This window comes from Bactrocera dorsalis, chromosome 4, assembly GCF_023373825.1.
Source record: "Bactrocera dorsalis isolate Fly_Bdor chromosome 4, ASM2337382v1, whole genome shotgun sequence".
Lineage (NCBI taxonomy): Eukaryota > Metazoa > Arthropoda > Insecta > Diptera > Tephritidae > Bactrocera > Bactrocera dorsalis.
Window position 1 is genome coordinate 71,781,353 of NC_064306.1, and position 20,188 is coordinate 71,801,540.

At 38.4% G+C, this 20,188-nt stretch overlaps 1 protein-coding gene across 1 annotated transcript in view; it reads right to left on the reverse strand.

Moving 5' to 3' along the window:
* LOC105225572 (carbonic anhydrase-related protein 10) overlaps positions 1-20,188 on the reverse strand; it is a 57,824-nt gene that overhangs the window by 8,440 nt on the left and 29,196 nt on the right. Inside the window, exons 2-5 of the mRNA XM_049455109.1 lie at positions 7,282-7,329; positions 1,366-1,502; positions 539-730; positions 238-400 (exon numbers count right to left, since the gene is read on the reverse strand). Of these exons, the coding sequence (XP_049311066.1) occupies positions 238-400; positions 539-730; positions 1,366-1,502; positions 7,282-7,329 (540 nt within the window). The remainder of the gene's footprint in view (positions 1-237; positions 401-538; positions 731-1,365; positions 1,503-7,281; positions 7,330-20,188) is intronic.

Consider the following 20,188-nt stretch of genomic DNA (forward strand, 5'->3'; position numbering starts at 1 on the left):
GGCGAATGTTTGCACTCGTTCGCACTCGTATTTGAATTCGCCTTTGCACTTTGTTGACCGGAAATAACTTCCATGTCTTGTTAATTTCTTTTTCGGCACGCACACACACACCCACACACACCACTGAGCTTGGAATCGCATTTGAAGTGCATGTCGTTGACATTTGAAATCCAAACACACACTCCAGCGCCCCCGCTGTGTGATTATGCAACACAAACACAAAGCCAACACACTTACCTCGGTACAAAACCTTGTTGAAAGTGGTGGTAATAATTCGCAGTTCGGGGTTTGGCGTGTCCCCAATTTGCACCATGAGCGAGAGCGCCACAATGCCCTGTGACTTGTGTTGCGCCTCGGACATATTGTGATAGAGTTCCTTGTTGAAGCCGTAGATTTGTATCTGTGGAAGTAGAAAGAGAGTGTGCATGGATTAGCGGTAAAGTGAAAAATGCTTGCGTTAGCCAACAAGTTGTCACTAGTCAACTGTCAACTGTCAGTAGTTGTCGGGTGTCTCATTTACATATATGTTTGTACTTACCTCGCCGGGGAAACTGTAACCCTGTATGTAGTGCTCTGACCCCCGACTGTTCTCGGTGCCGTAGTGTATGTAAATCTCCTCGAATTGATAGCGATAGGCAAGTGGGCCGCCGGTGATGTTCACCGGCTGCTTTGTGTCCTTGTCGACGCGGAAGACGAGCGATTGACCTGTGTTGTGTAGTGTACCGGAAACCTGTGCGATAACAGCCAACCAACGAACCAACGAACCGACGAGCCAAGACCACCAGCAGCCGGTTAGCCAAACAAACAGTCAGTCCAAAGAGTCAACCAGCGAATCAGTCAACAAAGTAAAGCGTTCAAACAATCAGCCAGTCGAGCGAGCAGGCAGACAGCAAGCGATGCGACGAAAATTTGAAAAAAGAAAAAGAAAAAGAAGAAGACTTTGAGATATTGATTGTACACATGGTTTTTGAACGATTAGTGGGTTGTGTGTCTGTTTGTAGACAGTATGTCTTTCACTTTGTGGAAAAAGACCAAAAGGGAAATGATATCACAATGTTTATTCTTCAAATGTGTTCCAGTGATGTACTGGTAAGGAGCGTTACAAACAGAATTTCGAAGACAGCATAAATGTTATATAATTTAACTTAACTATAAAAGTCTGCTTATTTAGGTTCATATACAATTTCGTTTTGCTATTGGTGGAAAGCCACCCTGTTTTAAAATGAAGACAGGCGCTTGCACTCTAGTTTATGGCACAACGTGAATTGTGACAAATCAACCACTTTGAAATGTGGAACTACAACTAATTCTAAATATGTCCCTGAATATATTTACGATTTTCGCCAACTATAAAAATGATCTTACCTTGTGCTTATCGATGTGCAATGGCCGCAAATATGGATCGAAGAGTAATTTGTCGGGCACTATGTCTATTGGTGACTGGCGCCGCCCTTTGTTGCACATATTCCATTGTGGATTGATAAGGCCCCAAAAACTTGGTCCTATTTAATTGAAATATAAAATAAAAATAATTTAGTTATTGATTTTTATCATTACAAATAATTAGATTGAATGAGTTTTTTATGTTATTCGCTTTTCGAAACTCATATAATCATTAATCTAGTTGCGCAACTCACTTGAAGTAAGAAGAAGACAACGGTGGAAATATTTTAGGATTTAGAAAAGTATTCAAGAATAATATACGCTAGAATTTTGAAAAACGTTTAACAGGTATTCAGAAATTTTACCAGGAACATTCTCGGATAGAAATTTCACTGCAGAAATGCCTCTAAACAAGTTGAAGTCTCACTATGAGTAAAAGTAAAATAATCTGTTCAAGCATTACAACTAAATATAGATATCAATGATGAAGCCGCCGAGATTATGAGCTTCAATTTCAGTCATCAAATGGTTGGTTATCATGACGCGATAACGGTCATCAGTGATGATTCGAACTGCCCAAAACCCGCACCATACGTCAGTCCGGGTTGCTGCGAATGGCGTCGAATCGAGTCTCCACGGTCTTCGTGTACATTCTAAGCTACGGCTGCTATATTTTCTTCACTGCGAAGCGCCCGAAACACATTTTTTACATATCGTAAATTTTCGCACTAAAGTTGAACGTCGTTCAGGCGTAAGTCTTTCCATGCTGGAATGCCAAACAATACTGAATCAAAAGAACATGACAGCTTGGCACGACTCTCGCGTGATCTGTCAAAAAAAGGTTATTGAAAAAGGTTCACCCGGATCACTTCCAGGTGAGGATACCCTCTAGAGTCTAGACGAGAATGAAGAAGGGGCATAATAGAGGAGGAAGATATCATTTCAGTTTTTACTGACGGCTCCAAAATGGACTGCGGAGTAGGTACGGGAATATATTCCTATGGTCTGGACATTTCTCTCTCTATCAGTCTACCGAACTAGGCTAACACCTTTGAAGCGAAAGTACTGGACATAGAGAAGGCCTGCGAAGCTCTATTGAATAATTACGACAGGATACATAAAGCAACAATATAAACGGATAGCCAGGGGGCTCTCTTGGCCTTGTCGTCGTTCATGACTAATTTCAGCATAGTTCTTAACTGCAAGAAGGCACTGAGCTCACTAGAAGACAAGCTCCACCTAGATTTGATCAGGGTTCCCGGCCACAGCAACTTTTTCGGCAATAAAAAAGCAGACAAGTTGGCAAAGTCAGAAGCTTTTCTAAAAGAATCCAAGCCAGAGTAGAAGAGAGCTCAATAGCTGCTGGAAAAGTACAACAAAATGCAACATAACTAAACAGTTATGGCCAAAATATGACAAGAAAAGAACTAGCGACTAATGAAATGGGTCCAGGAAAAGTATCTTCACACTAACTGCTACCATACTAGAGCATTGGCCATTTGGAGAACATGCGTTTAAATGGGTTTACCCCACAATAACATCTGTCGAGGCTGGAACTAGTAGAGAATAAGAAAACAATTTTCCACTTTCTTGGTGAATGCCCGGCCCTATCGCAGATCCGACGCAGAATAGTTGGTATCCATCAAGCATCAAACCATGAATAGATGTCTACAAAAAGCATTTCGGACATTAGTAGCTTCATCGAAACCAGAAGGTCTACGACTAGTGCATCAAAATGGACACAGCTAGTGCTGATTGAGGCCGAAATATAACAGGGCTGCACTCCTACCTACCTACCTACCTGGATCACCCGTTAAAATGCCTCTCGATAGAAAAAATACAACTAACTTATGTCTTAGACGTGGCTACTATCGGAGAGCTTTGCTACGATTCGGAACATTTCACTACAAAGCTCCCACTGTTGCAGACAAAGATGAAATGCTGGCTGTGGACGCACACAAATTTTTTAGGTCAGTTAAGAAAAGAGAGATATTTTCAAAGCTCGAAATTGTATACAAAGATTCGCAATTTTTATTGAAAACATTTCGAATGAAATGCTCTCTTCTAAACTTTACTTCAATAACCCATTTTAAGCGAAACTTCCATATTCTTAACAACAGCTTCATTTTACATACTATATCCTCATATATTAATGAATATACCATATGTATACTCGTACATACATATAATACAAAGACCCTAAAAAAGAGCCATATTTTACATGTTTTATCAGAGTGAATTAAATCGGCGCCCTTAAATAACCACTTTTAATTACTTCCAGTTTAAATGCAGTCAATGGCAAATTCAATGGCGCACATGTCAAGGCGGCAATGTGAAAGTCAGTCACTCACTGTGCGGAAGTTTATCCAATGTCAGTTGCCGGATTTGCAGGCCACGAACCGCAATTTGCTAGCAACACCGCTAACTCCCAACTTCGGTGACAACAGTTAGGTGAATGAAAAGCGCTGCTGTATTTTATCCGATGCCATCAAAGTGAACGCGCGCGCAAATGGAAAGCAACGAGTGGCGTAGTGCGAATGCTTGCCGTTATAATGTATATAGTTGAGTGCAACACGGCCAAATAGGGTTCTGCTGTAGGGATGGGTTGCTTTTCTACATTTTTAAATCCTACAAAGTAATATTTAATTGTCAACTTTTAAGTATCTGGAGGACAAATTGGTATTGGTTCCTAAGGGAGACAGTAGACCAAACACATTGTAAGTCTCATGCGCTCATTAATTGGTCTTGTTAGATGTTTTTTTCGTGCCGACGTCAGTCAAAACTTGTCGTGTGGCAAACGATTTTCAAATTTGCTTATTTCAAATATTTAATTTACTAGCTGGCCTCTCAAGCTATCGACTGATCCCTTTTCGAAAACCCTTTATATATACGAAACATTAGCCGGCATTTCACTGAATTTCCACAAATGCATTTTTGTACTTTTATAGCGGAAATATAAATTTTTTTATTCATTGCACGCATATCCAGCTGTCATTTCTATACGATTCAGTCGCCGTTTGTCGCTCATATTTTCGTCACTCGCTGCATTCTCCTCCCAAACGGGCCACCTGTCGTGCTGTGTTGTTTTTCACCTATACATACATACACACATACACAAATAGGTAAACAAATAATTTTTGTCTGCACGCAAACTTCCCGACAGGTCACATGTCACTCATGTCAATTCAGTTGCGGCTTAGCTCAATTGTGGCAAATGCAACTACAAACACACCCACAAACTCAATACATATACGAGTACATAACATACCTACATACATATATACAGTCAAACTTACATATACATACACAAGCTTATAGGTGTGCAAGCACTCACAAATAGTCATTTGTATTTGCAACCAAAGGGGAGTGAGAGCAACTGGAGTGACTTGTCAAAATGCGGTTGAGTCAGTCGCTTAGAATACCGTTATGCTGCACATAGTGCGGGCGGAATGTCGCAGTGGGCGGCGTTTGTGGTGCATGCAACAATCTTGTATGCAACAATTTCAAGTTTCCGCGCTTATTATTGCACTTTGACTTCTGCCGCGGGCTTTAAATTTACAAGCAGTCACCCCGTGGCCTACAATAAATTCTACTTTTTATGGCAATAGTGTCGGCTTTCTTAAATTTTATATTGTTTCTGAGTTAATACTTTTTTCACTTAGCTGTAATCTAAATTGATATAAAGAAAAATTTTGAAACCAAATCACCTCCGCTACCAAGAACATTCTATCGCCCAAGAGCTTTAGGAACTTTATCGGCTTATCCTACAATAGAGATGATCTAGGACTTTCAAGCTCCGAACGTCTAATATTTAATACATACAAGAAAAACTTATGGCTCTCGGAGTTTTGTCGTCATCAGCCGAGTAGTGTGTTCAAATTTTCGATGACTCTTTCGAGCATTTCGAATGGTAACTGACGCATGACAGGTGTAATGTCTTGCTCCAAGGCTTGAATCGAAGCGCGGTTGTCCGCATAGACTCTAGGTCTTACATATCTCCACAGGAAAAAGTCTAACTGTGTGATATCACAGGATCTTAGTGGCCAATCGATCGGCTGAAAACATGAAATTATCTGCTCTCCGAAGTATTCTTTCAATGGTCACATTGATTAATGCGATGTGTGGGAAGTGACGCCGTCTTGTTGAAACCACAGGTCGCCGAGATGATGAGATTAAATTTCAGGTATCAAATAGTCTGTTAACATGGCACGATGATTCCAAACCACATCAAACCCTTGTTTTTTATAGATAAAATGACAGCTCTTTCATCTTTTCAGGTAGCTCTTAGCCCTAAATGCGGCAATTTACATACCGACTGAGCCATCGCTGAACAAAATTTGGCTCGAAAACATCGGAACTTCTTGGAACTTTTCAAGAGCCCTTACAGCGAAGAGATGCACAAGCTATATAGTGTACGTTTTCAATTTAAGATCACGATGTAGAATGGAAGTCATTCCATTCTCCACGGTCTTCGAGTACACTCTCAGCTATGGCTGCCATATTTTCTTCAGTGCTGGACGTGGTCTATTCGGTCGAATATTATCCAATAATGAATACTAGATCTCAAGATGGGTGATTCTGTTGTGAATAATACATTCAGTAGCAATGAAAAAATAACTTCTACTTGTATCACCCGTTATATATTTTTATAGAGAATCAATGTGACAAGCTGAGTCGATTCATACCAAGAAGGTACTCATTTGTCGGAACGAACCAGCATATATTGTACATATTTATGTATGTATGTTGCTGTCATACAAAACGAACGATCGGAATGAAGTACTTGCATGGAAAGATTTTTTTTGACGAAATATCTACTAAAACTTGACATGGGTTATTATCAAAGCCCACGCTATAATCTCTGAACAAATTTTGCGGATCGGATCACTATAGCATATAGCTGCGGTACAAACAGTTTCCGATTCAGTTCTTATAAAGAATATTCGGTATTTATGAAGGGTATTATAACTTCAGTACAACCGAAGTTAACGTTTTTTCTTGTTTCAATTTTTGTTGTAGAAATATTAGTGAAACAATACAGAAAGACTATTATTTACGTTTCTCACAGGCATATCACAACCATTAAATATTTTGTACCTTTTTTTAATTTAATAAATGATTTTGGTTATTAATTACTTGTTTAGCAACCAGTAACCTGTTTTTTTTTAATCAGTAACTGAAACAAGTGGGTAGCTATATCTCATAATGTTGGATGGGTTGTGTGTACGAGCAGCTAATGTTCGCCGCGCGTTTTCGCGTTGTCCCGTTTGATTGGTAATTTATGTTGGCGCACGTGCAGGTTATGATTATTCTCAATAACTGTCGCTTTGGATTGATGTTAATTGATTTTATGAAATGTGCGCGAACGCAAGCGACAGCGAGTTCGTCAAATCACCACATATACATATAATATATAAATATATATTTATGGAAATCTGTAGATACAAAAGGGTACTGAAAGCACCAAAGTGCAATGGACTTTGTACATATTGACACTCCTAATTGATTGAATTGCACGATTGTTTGTATATTTTGCATATATACATATATACAAATAAATATATCTGCTGAATTGAGTTGTTGAGTTAGAAAAATAGTTTTCACATTGACATGTGTTGGAATAAATTTATTTTTCGATCAGTTAACTAATATTACTCCACATAACTTTATTAAAATGTGTTGATGATTTACATAGCTTTAATTTAGGGCGAATTTTATGAATAATATTTTTTCAATTATGGTCTCTTGAATTGAAATGCGAGCTTGTTTTTCTTTTACTTCATATCTACAGCAAAAGGTTTTGAATTTTTCAAAAGTTGGTGCAATAAATGTCCCATTTTCAGCTCAGAAATGCTTTTGAAAACTGTATTTACTGAAATTGGTTTTAGCCCTACTTACCGGATATGCCATCATATGTCCACCATTCTTCCCAGCTGGCTTTGATTCCTGCAAAGAAAAGGGTAGGAATTACAAATTAAATGATACAACAAATTTTTTCGCGTTTGAATTGAAAACTTTATTGAAAACTTTAAAGGCACTAAAAACCTTTGCATTCAAAGCAGAAGAGGATATAATATCAGAGTTCGTAAAACCATCAAAATACGCTCTTGCTCTGATGAGTAATATTCCGCAAGAGGACATCATTTCAAATACTCAGGAGCGCAAGCTTAACTAACATTCTCATCACAAAAAAACTCCTCACGTATTTGGCTCACTCATATATTAGCATGAGCGAGCATTTTTAAAAGATAACTATTTGCCTAACGCATCATCTTTATTTTTATCGCTCTGAGTGTTCAAGTGATGCGAAAAATAAAACTCATCTTTTAAATTATTTACATACACACAATACAACTTAAATTAACGGTTAATCATGCATGTACCCAAAACTGTTAATATTTACACCAACAACAATTAAACTTTAACATAAATTTATAAATATACATACTCTAAGAGAATAAGAAATTGCTCAAGAGCACTCTCTGCTGCATCACTGAGTTTATCAGCGATACAAAATACTGAGTGCTGAAACCTGAGATGAGAAAAAGAAACTTAGCGCTCTTGTGAGGAGTATTATTTTGAGGAGCACGTACGTTTGAGGTAAATATTAGAGCGAAAAGATAAGATAAGTATTAAAGAGAAATATTCTAGAAGAGCACTCTTTCCTTTGAACTCACAATTGAGGAAATCAAAATTTATTGCTCCTCAATTGTGTTGTACTGAGGAGGAAGATAGAAATTTTACTCCTCAGTGATGAGTATTTGCGAACTCTGTATAATATGAATGCTATCCATATATGATTTAATATCAAAAAGAGCAATAACCAATCTTCTAGAGTGGTCAACTTCTTTTCAAAGTATTTCAGTATCAGTATAAAAAATAAAGCATATATATGTATATACATACATAACTCTTCTTCTTCATTGGCGTAGACATCGCCAAGTACCTATATGTATATATTAGGGTGTGTAAAAAACCAAACATTTATTTTTCGCTTGCTGCTCTGAAAAATAGCTTCTTGAACACCATTACGAAATTCTCCCCAAGTATAAGCTCTTAATGGTAACGGTCTCCGCCTTACCGTTTTCTAATTGTTTCTTATTATCGGATAGAAAAATTCATACCTCGCTGCCAACTAATATACTGCATAAAATATATCGCTTCATAGCCTTTGTAAGAAATTGAATGCTTGAATGACTTTTCCCAATTAAGAGCTTATACTTGGAGACATTTTCGTAGCGAAGAACTTATTTTTCATGGTTTAATATTAAAAGTTGTTGGTCACCAGTAAAATTGTTTCATATAAATGGCATCTAAAAAATACTTTTCATTAAAACTGTCGCACTTTTCGAGCCGTTTATCATAACATATTTTACAGCGAGGGATCTTGTAAAGCACAAAATTTTCGAAAACAGCTTTACAGCTATTAACCCGAGCTTAATAGTTTTTTAGAACTTTTTTTACTGATCAGGGTTTAATGAGTTTTCCTCATTTGTAATATACATACAATATAAGGAAACGCCGGAAACGCTATAAAATATATTTTGTTAGTCGAAAAATTCTTTTCGAATTTTGTGAATATTTTGTCAATAGACGTCGTTGCAGTCTCATATCTCCAGTGTTACCAATCACATTGTGTCATATAGTGTTGGAAAGGTGAGGTTTTAAGCTTCGTTAAAAAAAGTTAAATTCGGAAGTTGAAAGAAAGTTAAAGCTGTTCTTCAATGAGTGAAAATAATGAAGAAATTCGCTATATTTTGAAATTTTCGTATAAAAAAGAGAAGAATGCCGCACAGGCCACCAATGAAATTTTAAGTTTACGTAGACGATACTGTATCAGTTCGTGTAGCACAACTATGGTTGCCTTCGTTCCATTCTGGAAATTTTGATCTGAAAGATGCACTTCGCTCTGGTCGATCTGTCGTTGAAAAAGTCGATGATATTATGGAAAAGATTGAACAGAATCGTCACATAAGCAGCCATGGCATCGCTAAGGAACTTAACATTCATCATCAAACGGTTTGGAACCATTTAAAAAAGGCTGGCTACAAAAAGAAGCTCGCACGGTCGCTACTTGAATTGTCTGTGAAAAATTTAATGGACCGAATTAACATCTGCGAGTCTTTGCTGAAACTAAATGAAATCGAACCATTTCTGAAGCGAATGGTAACAAGAGCTGAAGAGTGGAACAAATACGACAATAATCGGCAAACAAGATCATGGTCCAAGCTGGTCGCAAAGCCAGGAGTGACGCCTCGAAAGGTTGCGCTGAGTGTTAGGTGGGATTGGAAAGAAATCATCCACTATGAGCTACTCCAGCCTGATCGAACGGCTGACTCTACATTTTACTGTCAACAACTGATGAGAATGAAACAAGCAATCGAAAAAAACGGCCAGAACTGATGAACAGAAAGGGCTTCGTCTTCCATCAGGACAACGCTACACCACACACATCTTTGATGACTCGGCAAAAACTGGGAGAGCTTGGCTGAGCAGTTTTGATGCATCCACCTTATTGCCCCGACCTTGCACCATCGGACTACAAGTTATTTCGGTCAATGCAGAACTCCCTTAGTGAAGTAAAGTTGACTTCAAGAAAATTACTACCATTATAGCCAATACATAACAGCCATACAAACTGCATACCGTCAAAATTTGTTTATTTGTGAAGGCTATAATAGCCCAAGTTAAGACTTTTTCCCTATATATTGATTAATTTTAACTCATATACTCGTTATGTTAACATTTGGATCACCCCAATACACACATAAATTCACATCAATAAATTCTTCGAATTAATAAACTTCAACTGGAAAACATTGAGATATTTGTATCCGCAATTTCCTTGATCTTCTCTTATTACAAACTTATTACAAATAAGCGGACTGCCCACAAGGCACAATAAAAGCATGGTCCGCTGTACGTAGTCACAGTAAAGAAATCCATTTAAAATGAACGCCGCGCTTTCCCTCCGGCACTTCATTTACACACAAGAATGTCAACATGATCATTAATGAAGTACAGTGTTGTGCGCGGAGTTCATGAATGCACTTCATAAAAATTTAAATGAAACGAGGAAAAAATGTTAATAATAAATCCGAACGCGAAAGCGACTTCGGCAAAAGCCAATTACAATAACCGCCGAGCATTTCTGTCACATGACGATAAAGTAAGAAATAAATATTGCGCCATTTTTTTTTATTTTTTATTAATTTACAAAACTCATTTCAGCACTCGCGCTTTTCAACGCTTTTAATGACAAAATCTGCATGTGTGTGTCTGTGTGTGATCATTATTTATTTGTGCACTTTTGCCGGCTGTGATTGCAAGCGATATTGCCGACGGTCGGCGGCAGCAGTGCGCCTGAATTACAAAAGCGAAAGTAATCACAAGTACTTCTGTGTATGTGTGTACGTGGGTGTGTGAGTGTACTTTTCACTTTTGTGAAGGCGAACAGAAGGCAGCTGGCGTTGGCAGCGCTGCAGTGCAGCTTAACTTTAATGCCGAAATGAATTGCGCGAAATTATTTTTACAAGTATTTTGTTGTTTTTTTTTTCGCTGTTAACAAGTCTGTGTGTGTAATTTGTCATGTTTACCGCGCTAAATATAATTTATGGCAGCTTTTTACAGCGCGCTCGTAATGTAATAGCTTAAAGCTTACGCAATAAAAAGCTTCGAAGTGTCACTGCGAGAGCCAGTTGACCGCGCCGATAAAAAACTCGGTTAAAAAACTAAGCATTTTTTCGAATTGATTAAAAACAGTTTTCGTAAAAAATCTGTTGACAGGCAGCGCGCCAAAAAAGTGTGTTCGTGTTTTTTCGGAAATCGTTTATTATTTCATTAATTATTAAATATTTGCATGTAAATAAGTGATATGTAACTTTAAACTCGATTTTCTATCTTCTCCTGCCACCGGCGTTGGCGCTTTAATGCCATGCAAACGCGCGCTGAGTGACACCGTGGCGTATGAGGTACGCATGCACAAGCATGGCGAAGTTTGCGGCGAAATTTGCATTCTTTGTTTGTGCAATTCTGCTTTGTTGATGCAAATGGAGTCGATTGTGAAACCAAATATTTGCACAGATTTTGTGAAAATTCAACTGCATGTAATTCATAGTGCAAAGCCAATAAAAAACCCGCTTCATTTCATTGTCTGTCGAGCTCGTGCGCGTTCGTGTGTGCATGTGTGTGTGTGCTTGTGAGTTTTACACATGAGTTTGCAATTTAAATAATCCATTTTTGTGAACTTTTTCGCTTTTGTGCTGCAAATTGTTTTTGTTGTGCTGTCGTCCCAAAATCAAAGCGAAATTAATATTTTATAATTTCTGTGAACTGACATTGAATGCGGCAATGAAAGTGTTTACACAGTCATAAACGACACTAACAACGACAAAGTCGCCATTGTGGATTAAAGAGTTTTATTTGAGTCGTGTGTTAGAAAAAATGATTGCTGTTGTTGTCATGGCATTATCATCAGCTGCATTTCAATTAAAGCTAATGGCGCTTCAGAGTCCAGTGGACAATTAAAGCTCAAATTTCAATGACAACTTGTTACTTTGAAAAGCGCTCTCACACAAAGGTTGACAAGAGTTCACAAAACTTGAATGAAAATATTTTAAAATAATTTTAAAATAATGCTGAATTGAAGCTCTGAATATTTTTTGCACCAAAGTGTTACATACCTATTTTAAAGCATTTTTGTTGCATTTAAGAGTTGTTGTATAATTTGAAAATTTTTATAGGGTGCAGGCTCAACTTTTAAACCGGTATGTGGAATACCTTTTACGTTTTTCAACCCATTGGGTTATTTAAACATGATTATGGAACTTCAACTCAGTCCAATTATGGACAGTCAGCAAACTGATGGGATCTTATCTGCGTGTGAAGAAATTTTGAAATGGCGGCAATTTTAATCTTGCGTTAACTATGGGACACCCTGTATTTAATTCCTATCTTGCTGTAATTTTAGAACATCCTTTATTTTAAATATACATAAAGGCGATTAATCAGTTTTCATTGTTATTTAATGTTTATACATACATCTATCAGCATAAAGTACGAAGCACCCTGTATATATTTACATTTATAGTGCGGAAAAATGAATTAATTCGAAACTTGCAACCCACTAATCCCACATCTTTGTAAATATTTGTGTATTTTAGCAAACCAAGTGCTTTGTATTTACTTATTCTTGTGTTCTCATCAGTTGATCAGCACTAAATGCTTCTTCAGTTCTTTCCATCAGCTCTGAGTCAGGGCAATAGTAATGCATGAATTATTAGTTCTGAGAACAGAAAACAAAAACAAAATACAAGCATAAACTAACTGCACTCAAAGTAAGCACTGTATTATTTACGCTGATGACAACAATCGTCAAAAAACCGTTAGGCAGCCAGCCATCCTGCCAGCCAAAGAAAGTCAGAATTGCGCATGCATTCTTTGTGAACTTGGCAACAACAAACGAAGAAGTCTGAAAATACAACGAGAACTTAACTTCGCAAATAAAAAAACATAATAAATAGGAAAAACAATCAATTTCAGGAAGATGTTGCCGAAGACAGCCCGGCAGCATGGCAGCTCAGCGAGCTGACGCGTCAGAAAGTCTGGCGCCAGCGAAGTTTTTAAGTTCCTCCTCAAAGCCAATCGACAGCGAAGGGGAGACACAATTGCGGCAATAATACAAAAGCACTTAAAGACACAAACACACACAAATAAAATATGGACATAATCCTGTAGTAAGAATCGTAATGCTTTTGAAGAACGGGTACTGTGCTTCGCCCTGCCAGAAGATGGTGGTGGCTTGTGGAACATAAATATGTAGTGACTGCTCGTTTTATTAAAACTGTATTGAAGTACAGTAATATCAGTTTTTTTGCGTTATCGAGATTTAGATTTTCTAAAAAAAGTTCAAAAATTACTAAGGAAATATGAATTCGAAGTTAATTCATTGAATATAAATATTTATTTAACGGTTAATCACTTACAGATGGTTGATGACAGAGATTAGTATTAGAACTATCCCTACTTGGTTGGACAAACCAAGAAAACCTGAAAGATCTATAAATTGTGTACAAATGTAGCCACTTATGATTATTTACTCTCCCGTGACCTCAAAATGCCAAATAGATTTCTGAGCCTCTGTAGAGAAATCAAGGTGAACACACCTCAAGTCAAAGAGTCAAAAGTTCGTCGAGCAGTTTCTTCATCATATCCATAATACCACATCATGAGAGCCACGATTAATTAGTGCTATGTTATACTTCACGTTAGTAAGCCTCTTCATGGTCACATTTTTACCATATTATTTTTACAAAAAATTCATTCACTTTATACTTAAAAAACCTGGAAAACTAAATGTGTGGAATCAAACAAATCTGGCTAAATTTTACTTTGGCTTGCGAAAAAATATTTTAGCGAGTTTTGAAACCACAATCGGTTTGTGCCTTTGCTAAAGCTTGCTAAAGCTTGAAATCTTCATCTCTCTGTTATAATCCTGTCAAGAACACTACGTGGCGATTAGCTCTGATGTGAAAATATCAGTTCAATTCCGAGCCTTTAACTATCTGAAAAAAATACTTTCTAAACATTTGCCTTTTACATATATAATCCCCCAGTTTTTAACCCCAAAATAGCTTTAAAATACAAACGAAATCAGGTATTATAAAATAGTCCCTTTGCATCACGTTAACGTCATGACATTATGGTAAAACGGAACTTGTTCGATTCACTGCTGGGATGTCAATAAGTAATCCGCGTTAATACAAACTCGCACACAAGTAAAGGGTGTCTTTTTTTAGACCCGTGGCTTTCAATGACACTTTTTTCAGAGATGGTTGTTTTGACAGCTATTACTTGATTTATACTCAGTTGGGTTTGCCATTTTATAATGAGCAGACTTATTTAGAAGTAATGTTCGTGAATGTGAGCCCACAGTGAGTTGGCCATAGATTCCGCTTTTCACAAGAAAATTTGTCCAGAACTAATTCTTACATATTTCCTCCAAATTGCCATACCCATAGTGGGAAATGTAGGCTATTTATGCCTCTAAGTGACTAGTAATGACCGCCAACGGGTGACACGTTTGCACTACAAAGCGGTTTTTGTGCAATTTGCACGCCCCTAGTAGGACTATCGAGGCGATTTATGCTATACAGATAATGAAACAATCAATTTATTCGAGGATGCTTTTGGTGAGAGCCTTTTGGTAAGCATAATGTCGAGGAGCTATAGTATGGCCTCCAAGCCACAAGATCGTGCGATTTAACACCGCTTGACTTTTTATTTGTGGGGTTATGTGAAGACGCTTGTCTGCGCTGATAAGCTCAAAACGATTTACGCCTTGGAAGAGAATATGCTGCTCCAATTGTCTAAAACACCCTATATATGTAACTATCAGCAGGGAAACCCGCAGCAGCGCAGTTAGTTGGCAAGCGAACCAAAAAACTATGCCACACAAGTACTTACCTAGTAAGCCAGAAATGTGTTTGTTGCTTAGGGCTAGAAAATTAAGAAAAAAACAACAACTTCAAATGACAAATAAGCAGCAGCGGCAAAAATTTAGCAGTTGAAATATTAATAGCGACAAGAAGAAGCTCACGATAAAGTAGTGAAATCTAAAAATTGCTCAAACGGAAACACAAACACAGTCGGAGACACTTCCGCATCCGGCAGCAGCCAGCAACCAACGCGTCACCACGCCGACTGCGGTGGCGCTTTGCTTTTGTTTTCGCCATAGCACGCAGTTGTGGCGCCTATTGCTGGCGCGCACACAGCGGATTCGGTCGACCGACTTGGCTGCCGTGCAGGCTGTGAGCCACCGATAAAAACGAAAAAAAAAATGCCGTGCTTCGTGTGTGCATGAAGTTTTACCGCTATCGAACAGTGGCTGCTATTGTTTTCGTTTGCCATAGTGTTGGTGTGGTGTTTGTTTTTGTTTTGCGCTGCTTGGAACGGCGCTTTTCTCGCTTTGTGCGCATTGCTTGGTTGCTTAGAGCTGAAAAGTATGCTATTAAATTGGCGACTAACTGACTGTGGAAAGCAAAACGAAGAAGAAGATGCTGCGCCAGAAGAAGGCAGACTACAAGCGCTCGCCATAGCGACAGCGAGACCAAGCAACAACAATGTTGCAAATAATAAAAATTTATCAGCGTCGAAATTGCTGTGAAATAGCACTTAGAGAAGACAGAAAAGAGCAAACGGGCAGATAAGGAAGGGAGCGGGGGAAAGGTCAACTCGTGAAAGCGAACAGACGCTTAGTCTGTCCGGCGCTGGGCGCAGTCTTGGGGGTTGCAAGCAGGGGTATTTGCATTCGTCATCAATTGCTGCCGTTTTCAGCTTCCCCGCACACTCCGCCCGCAGTTTATTTTATTTCTATTTTATCACGCACACACATACACGCACATGCAGACGGTTGTGTCTGTGTTAGTCTAGTTATCATTTAAGCACTCGATTCTCCGTCTAATGGCAGCGTCGATGGCTGACGATAGCGTCGGCAGCGCTTCAGTTTTGTTTTATTATTGATTTTGTTTTTGTTGTTGTTGCGTCTATTTATTTGAGTGTATCAGGTTGCACTCCATTCAATTGCTTAAATGCATTGCGTTTATTTATCTCGTTTTCTTTTTTCCTTTTGCTTTTGTTTTTGCGTGTTTTGGCGACGCTGACGCCAATGACTCGCCAATTCGGTGGCATCGATTGGTTAGCGACGAGCGGTGGACCGGTGGTGGTGGGTAGCTGTGCTGGGCACGCCACAGTGGCGCCACTTTTCCGGTTATTGATGTTTTTCTATGTTGCAACAGTCAACATAGCGACTCCGCTCATGTGTGCGTTATTTGCCACATTTGGCTGCGGCGTTTGTTGTTGCAATAGTCGTGTTGCCAAATCGGTTTTATTTGTCGCCAGCAATATATTTTCGGTCGTTTGCACAAAAACAACTCGAGTGCCGGCAATCATTTGTTGTTTTCGCCATTTTTTGCGTTGGCCAAAATAAATACTTAAAGCGCTCAGCGATGATTATGCCGCGTAGTGCTCTTTATATTTGCCGACTATTATAAATTTAAATTCACATTTCATGAAGTGGACGTGCACTTTATAAATGGAGCGCTTGGCGCCGAGCAATTAATTAGTTTTTATACAAATCTGTGTCAATTTAAGTCGCGATGCGCTCGTGAGTGATTGACGTCATTATTATTCATAAAATATTAATTGAAAAATTAACAGAAAAGGCGAGCAAAATTTGATAGAATTTTAATTTCAGTTTCGTTTTTTCTTGTAAATTGTGAGGTTATGTCACAGCATGTAAAAAGAGTTCGGCAGTGATTAATTTATTTCATCAATTTTAGCGTTGAAGTCTACTTTTTAAAAGGTACATTATTTCTGAGATTTCGAATATTTACAAAGCAAGGTAATTGTCAATAATGACTAAGGCTTCCGCCTACAGAAATTATATATTTTTTACATAAAAAAGTGGAAGGCTGTTGTTGTTGTTGTTGTAACAGTTATACAATTCCCACTTGGGTAGAAAGGTTGAGCTTGGTTGCCATCAAAGTCATGTCATCTAAGGGTAGGTTCAGAAAACAAACTATTTCGACGGAGTTAGATCATTGAGAAAAAGATGTTAGATGAGTGGGGTTCGTGGGACGTGAAAAGAGCTGATTAGTGTCATGCTGTATATATGTTTGGTATGTCAGGGTCCATTCTGGATAAGCAGAAGTTTTACGTGCTACAGTATCCAGAACGAAGTTGCAATTCTTGCGGCAACTCAAACTCTTGCAATGAGTGTTGTTTGACTCCGAGTACACTATTCACTGAAAGGGAGTCGGTAAAGGTGTTAACCGCTCCATGAATGGCTGTCAGTGCATGTCTGCTGTGTGAGTTGTGTCCGAAGTCTGATCGGCGTACTGCTCGATGTCGTAGACGTAGTCAAGGAAAAACCTCTTTATGTTTGTAGCAGGCGATTTCAGTGATGTTTCCAACAGAAACTGCTTGGAGAAGAGTTCGTTACGTTTCTTTACCGGCACATTTTGGCTTCGCTTTGTAAGTGTTCGAACGGAGACGTCAGTAGGGATCCTATGTTAGTCCGGAGTGCAGTGTTCTGATACGTGTGAAACTTTTTCGCCTGAGTTTGACTACATTCAGGCGACCAGTTAGTTTAGCGTAGGCGTAGTTTAAGACTGGCTAGTCGACTGCATTGTATGTTGCCAACTACGTTTTTTTGGTATTTTTCCCATGGCTGCCGGCAAGCCAGTTGAGGATTTTATTGCGACTCTGTAATTTTGGCGTAGGCTGGCGAATATTGCATCTAAATTATTTTTTAATCTATTCTAATAATTATTGATAATAGAAAATTGAACGTAGTCGATTGAAATGTTAAGACCCAGACGGTACTCCCTCGTCCAGTCCGTAAATATAGTCGCTGTGGACTTAGGGAGGAGAGTGTTAAGCTTCTTGCAGAGAAGAAGCGAGAAAGGTCGGAGAGATAGCTGTTTACTTTGAGCACATGCCATCGACTCTATTGCCTTGCTTGACGTCAACATCGCGCAATCACCAGAATATGAGGTTATGGATATCCTCCCTGGTGGTTGAAGGAGTTTCGAAATGTGGAAATAAAGCAGTAACAGGGAGAGAACATTACCCTGCGGGTTGCCCTATTTAATTCTTTTAAATTTGGATTTTTGAACTCGAAACAGTTCGGATGATTGTCGACCGCTCAGGTAGTTCATTGTCCATCTCTGCAGCTCTGTAAGGAGCGTGGATTGTTTTCTGTCCTCAAGTAACATTGTATGCTTGGCTTTTTATAAATTCAACGCAAAATTTTAGAAAGCTGTAACTGAAAAAAATATTTGAAATATTATTTTAAACTTTCATAATCTGATTTTTAAAGGTGTACCAAGACTTCTCTCACACTGGATGTGCTACTTAGGCATTCTGGGTATGCAATGTGCCAACGTGTAGTCTTGCATTGAACGGTAAGTCAAATATCTACATACCTGGCTATTCTGATAACATAGTAACACTATTAGTTACCTATTAGTTACCATGTTGATATCAATTACTCCCTCTAACTACACCTCTACAACAGAATATAAGGAACAGATTAGGAACTCAAACAGTAATTGTGGTAAACAAAAAGCTCGTCATAACAAAACTTCTACGATACCTGCATCTCGGCATTCAGCCGATTGAGACGTTTTATCTTCTATTTATAACGTTGAGGCTGAGTGAAAAAAGTAGAGAAGAGAAGAAAAGTTGAGAGTTTCCTGTGAGCAGTCTAAAAAATATTATAGAGTGCTTAGTTGGATTTTTAGGAGGAGTAATTCGTATCATTTGCCGGCCTACCAACCGGGAAGCTTTCAACAGAGTTGAAACCTTCTCAGCCACTATGATTAAGGGTAGAGTAAATTAATGTCTTTTAGTATATCTGAGTCTGAGTCAAATCGTTATCGAATTATACGGTTAAAGTCAATCATACAAGTAAATAAATAGACTCTCTGTCTGACCTTAGCACTTATCTGAAAAATATGAATAATAGTACAGTTGACACTAATTTCATTGTTTACTCTACTCTGAACTCAAAATTTTTAAACAAAAAGCGGTTTTTTTTATTGGTAAGTCGTCAATTAGTCAAAAAAATACTAGTACTTCGGTCGTTACTTTTAATCATCTGTTGTTATAGTAATTTTTTTTGCTTTTTAAATTAAAATAATTTTAAGCAGAAAAATCCATTTCACCTTTTTCGTAGATCCTTCTAGACTGTACATAAATGCATCAGGGTGTACTGTATAAATCAAAGTAAGACTCTTTTGCCTCACATCGACATAGTTCACATAACAGTACAAATATACGAAATATGTTTAGCGAGTCATGCGTGCATTTTCTGGATAATACAATAAAATACAATATTAATGAGCAACCTTCCTTGTCCCCACAATCCCTTCATGCTTTCGGAAAAGTTCATAACTCATTTTCGTGACGAAAAATAATTAATATGCAAAAAGTGCAAGACTTTCCTCGCAGACAGACAGACTTTGCGACGAATGTAAGAAAAAGCAACGCGACAGACAAAGCTTAATAAAAAAACCGATGATAGCCGACGAGCAGAGAGGAAATGACAGCGACGAGAGGGCAAAGTCTACCAAGAAATTAAAAACCAAAGCGAAAATGAAATTAAAATTCAGCAGCCAAACACAAACACGAGCAGACGCACCCACACCATTGCATAATGCAAATGCACAAATACACACACACACTTACATGCAAAAATATAAAATATGCTGTTTCAACGCGGAAGTCTGAAGAAACGATTAAGAAACGCAAAACGAATTAAGCGCAAGCGGCAGCGACGCCAGGAAACGCGGCTGTCTGCAGGAGTAGAAGAGCACTGCTTGCGCGGACGTGATTATCTTTGAATGCGAGCAGCGGCGGTAGGGCAAAATCAACAGCAAAAAAATGCACTCACACACACACACATACACAGCCACAACTATTGCCTGAAGGTTGCGTTTCATAAGTCGAGGCAAAAGTCAACAAAGTAATTCATCACTCAGAGTCGCACTGTGTACGCGCTTGTGATGCTTATCAGGCGACGATTAAAAACGGAAGTGGCAGCAATAAATTCACCGCACTAACACACACAAGCACACACTAATATAGTTAAGTATACGAGCATACGAGCGCTGAGGCGACATTATCACGTGTGCCTTGGCTTAAATGAAAGTAATAATAAATAATGGGCTGCTACAATTGTCGAACGCCCAAATGTATGCTACGGCGGCAAGCGAAACTATGCATTATGCGTCTATTGTTGGCA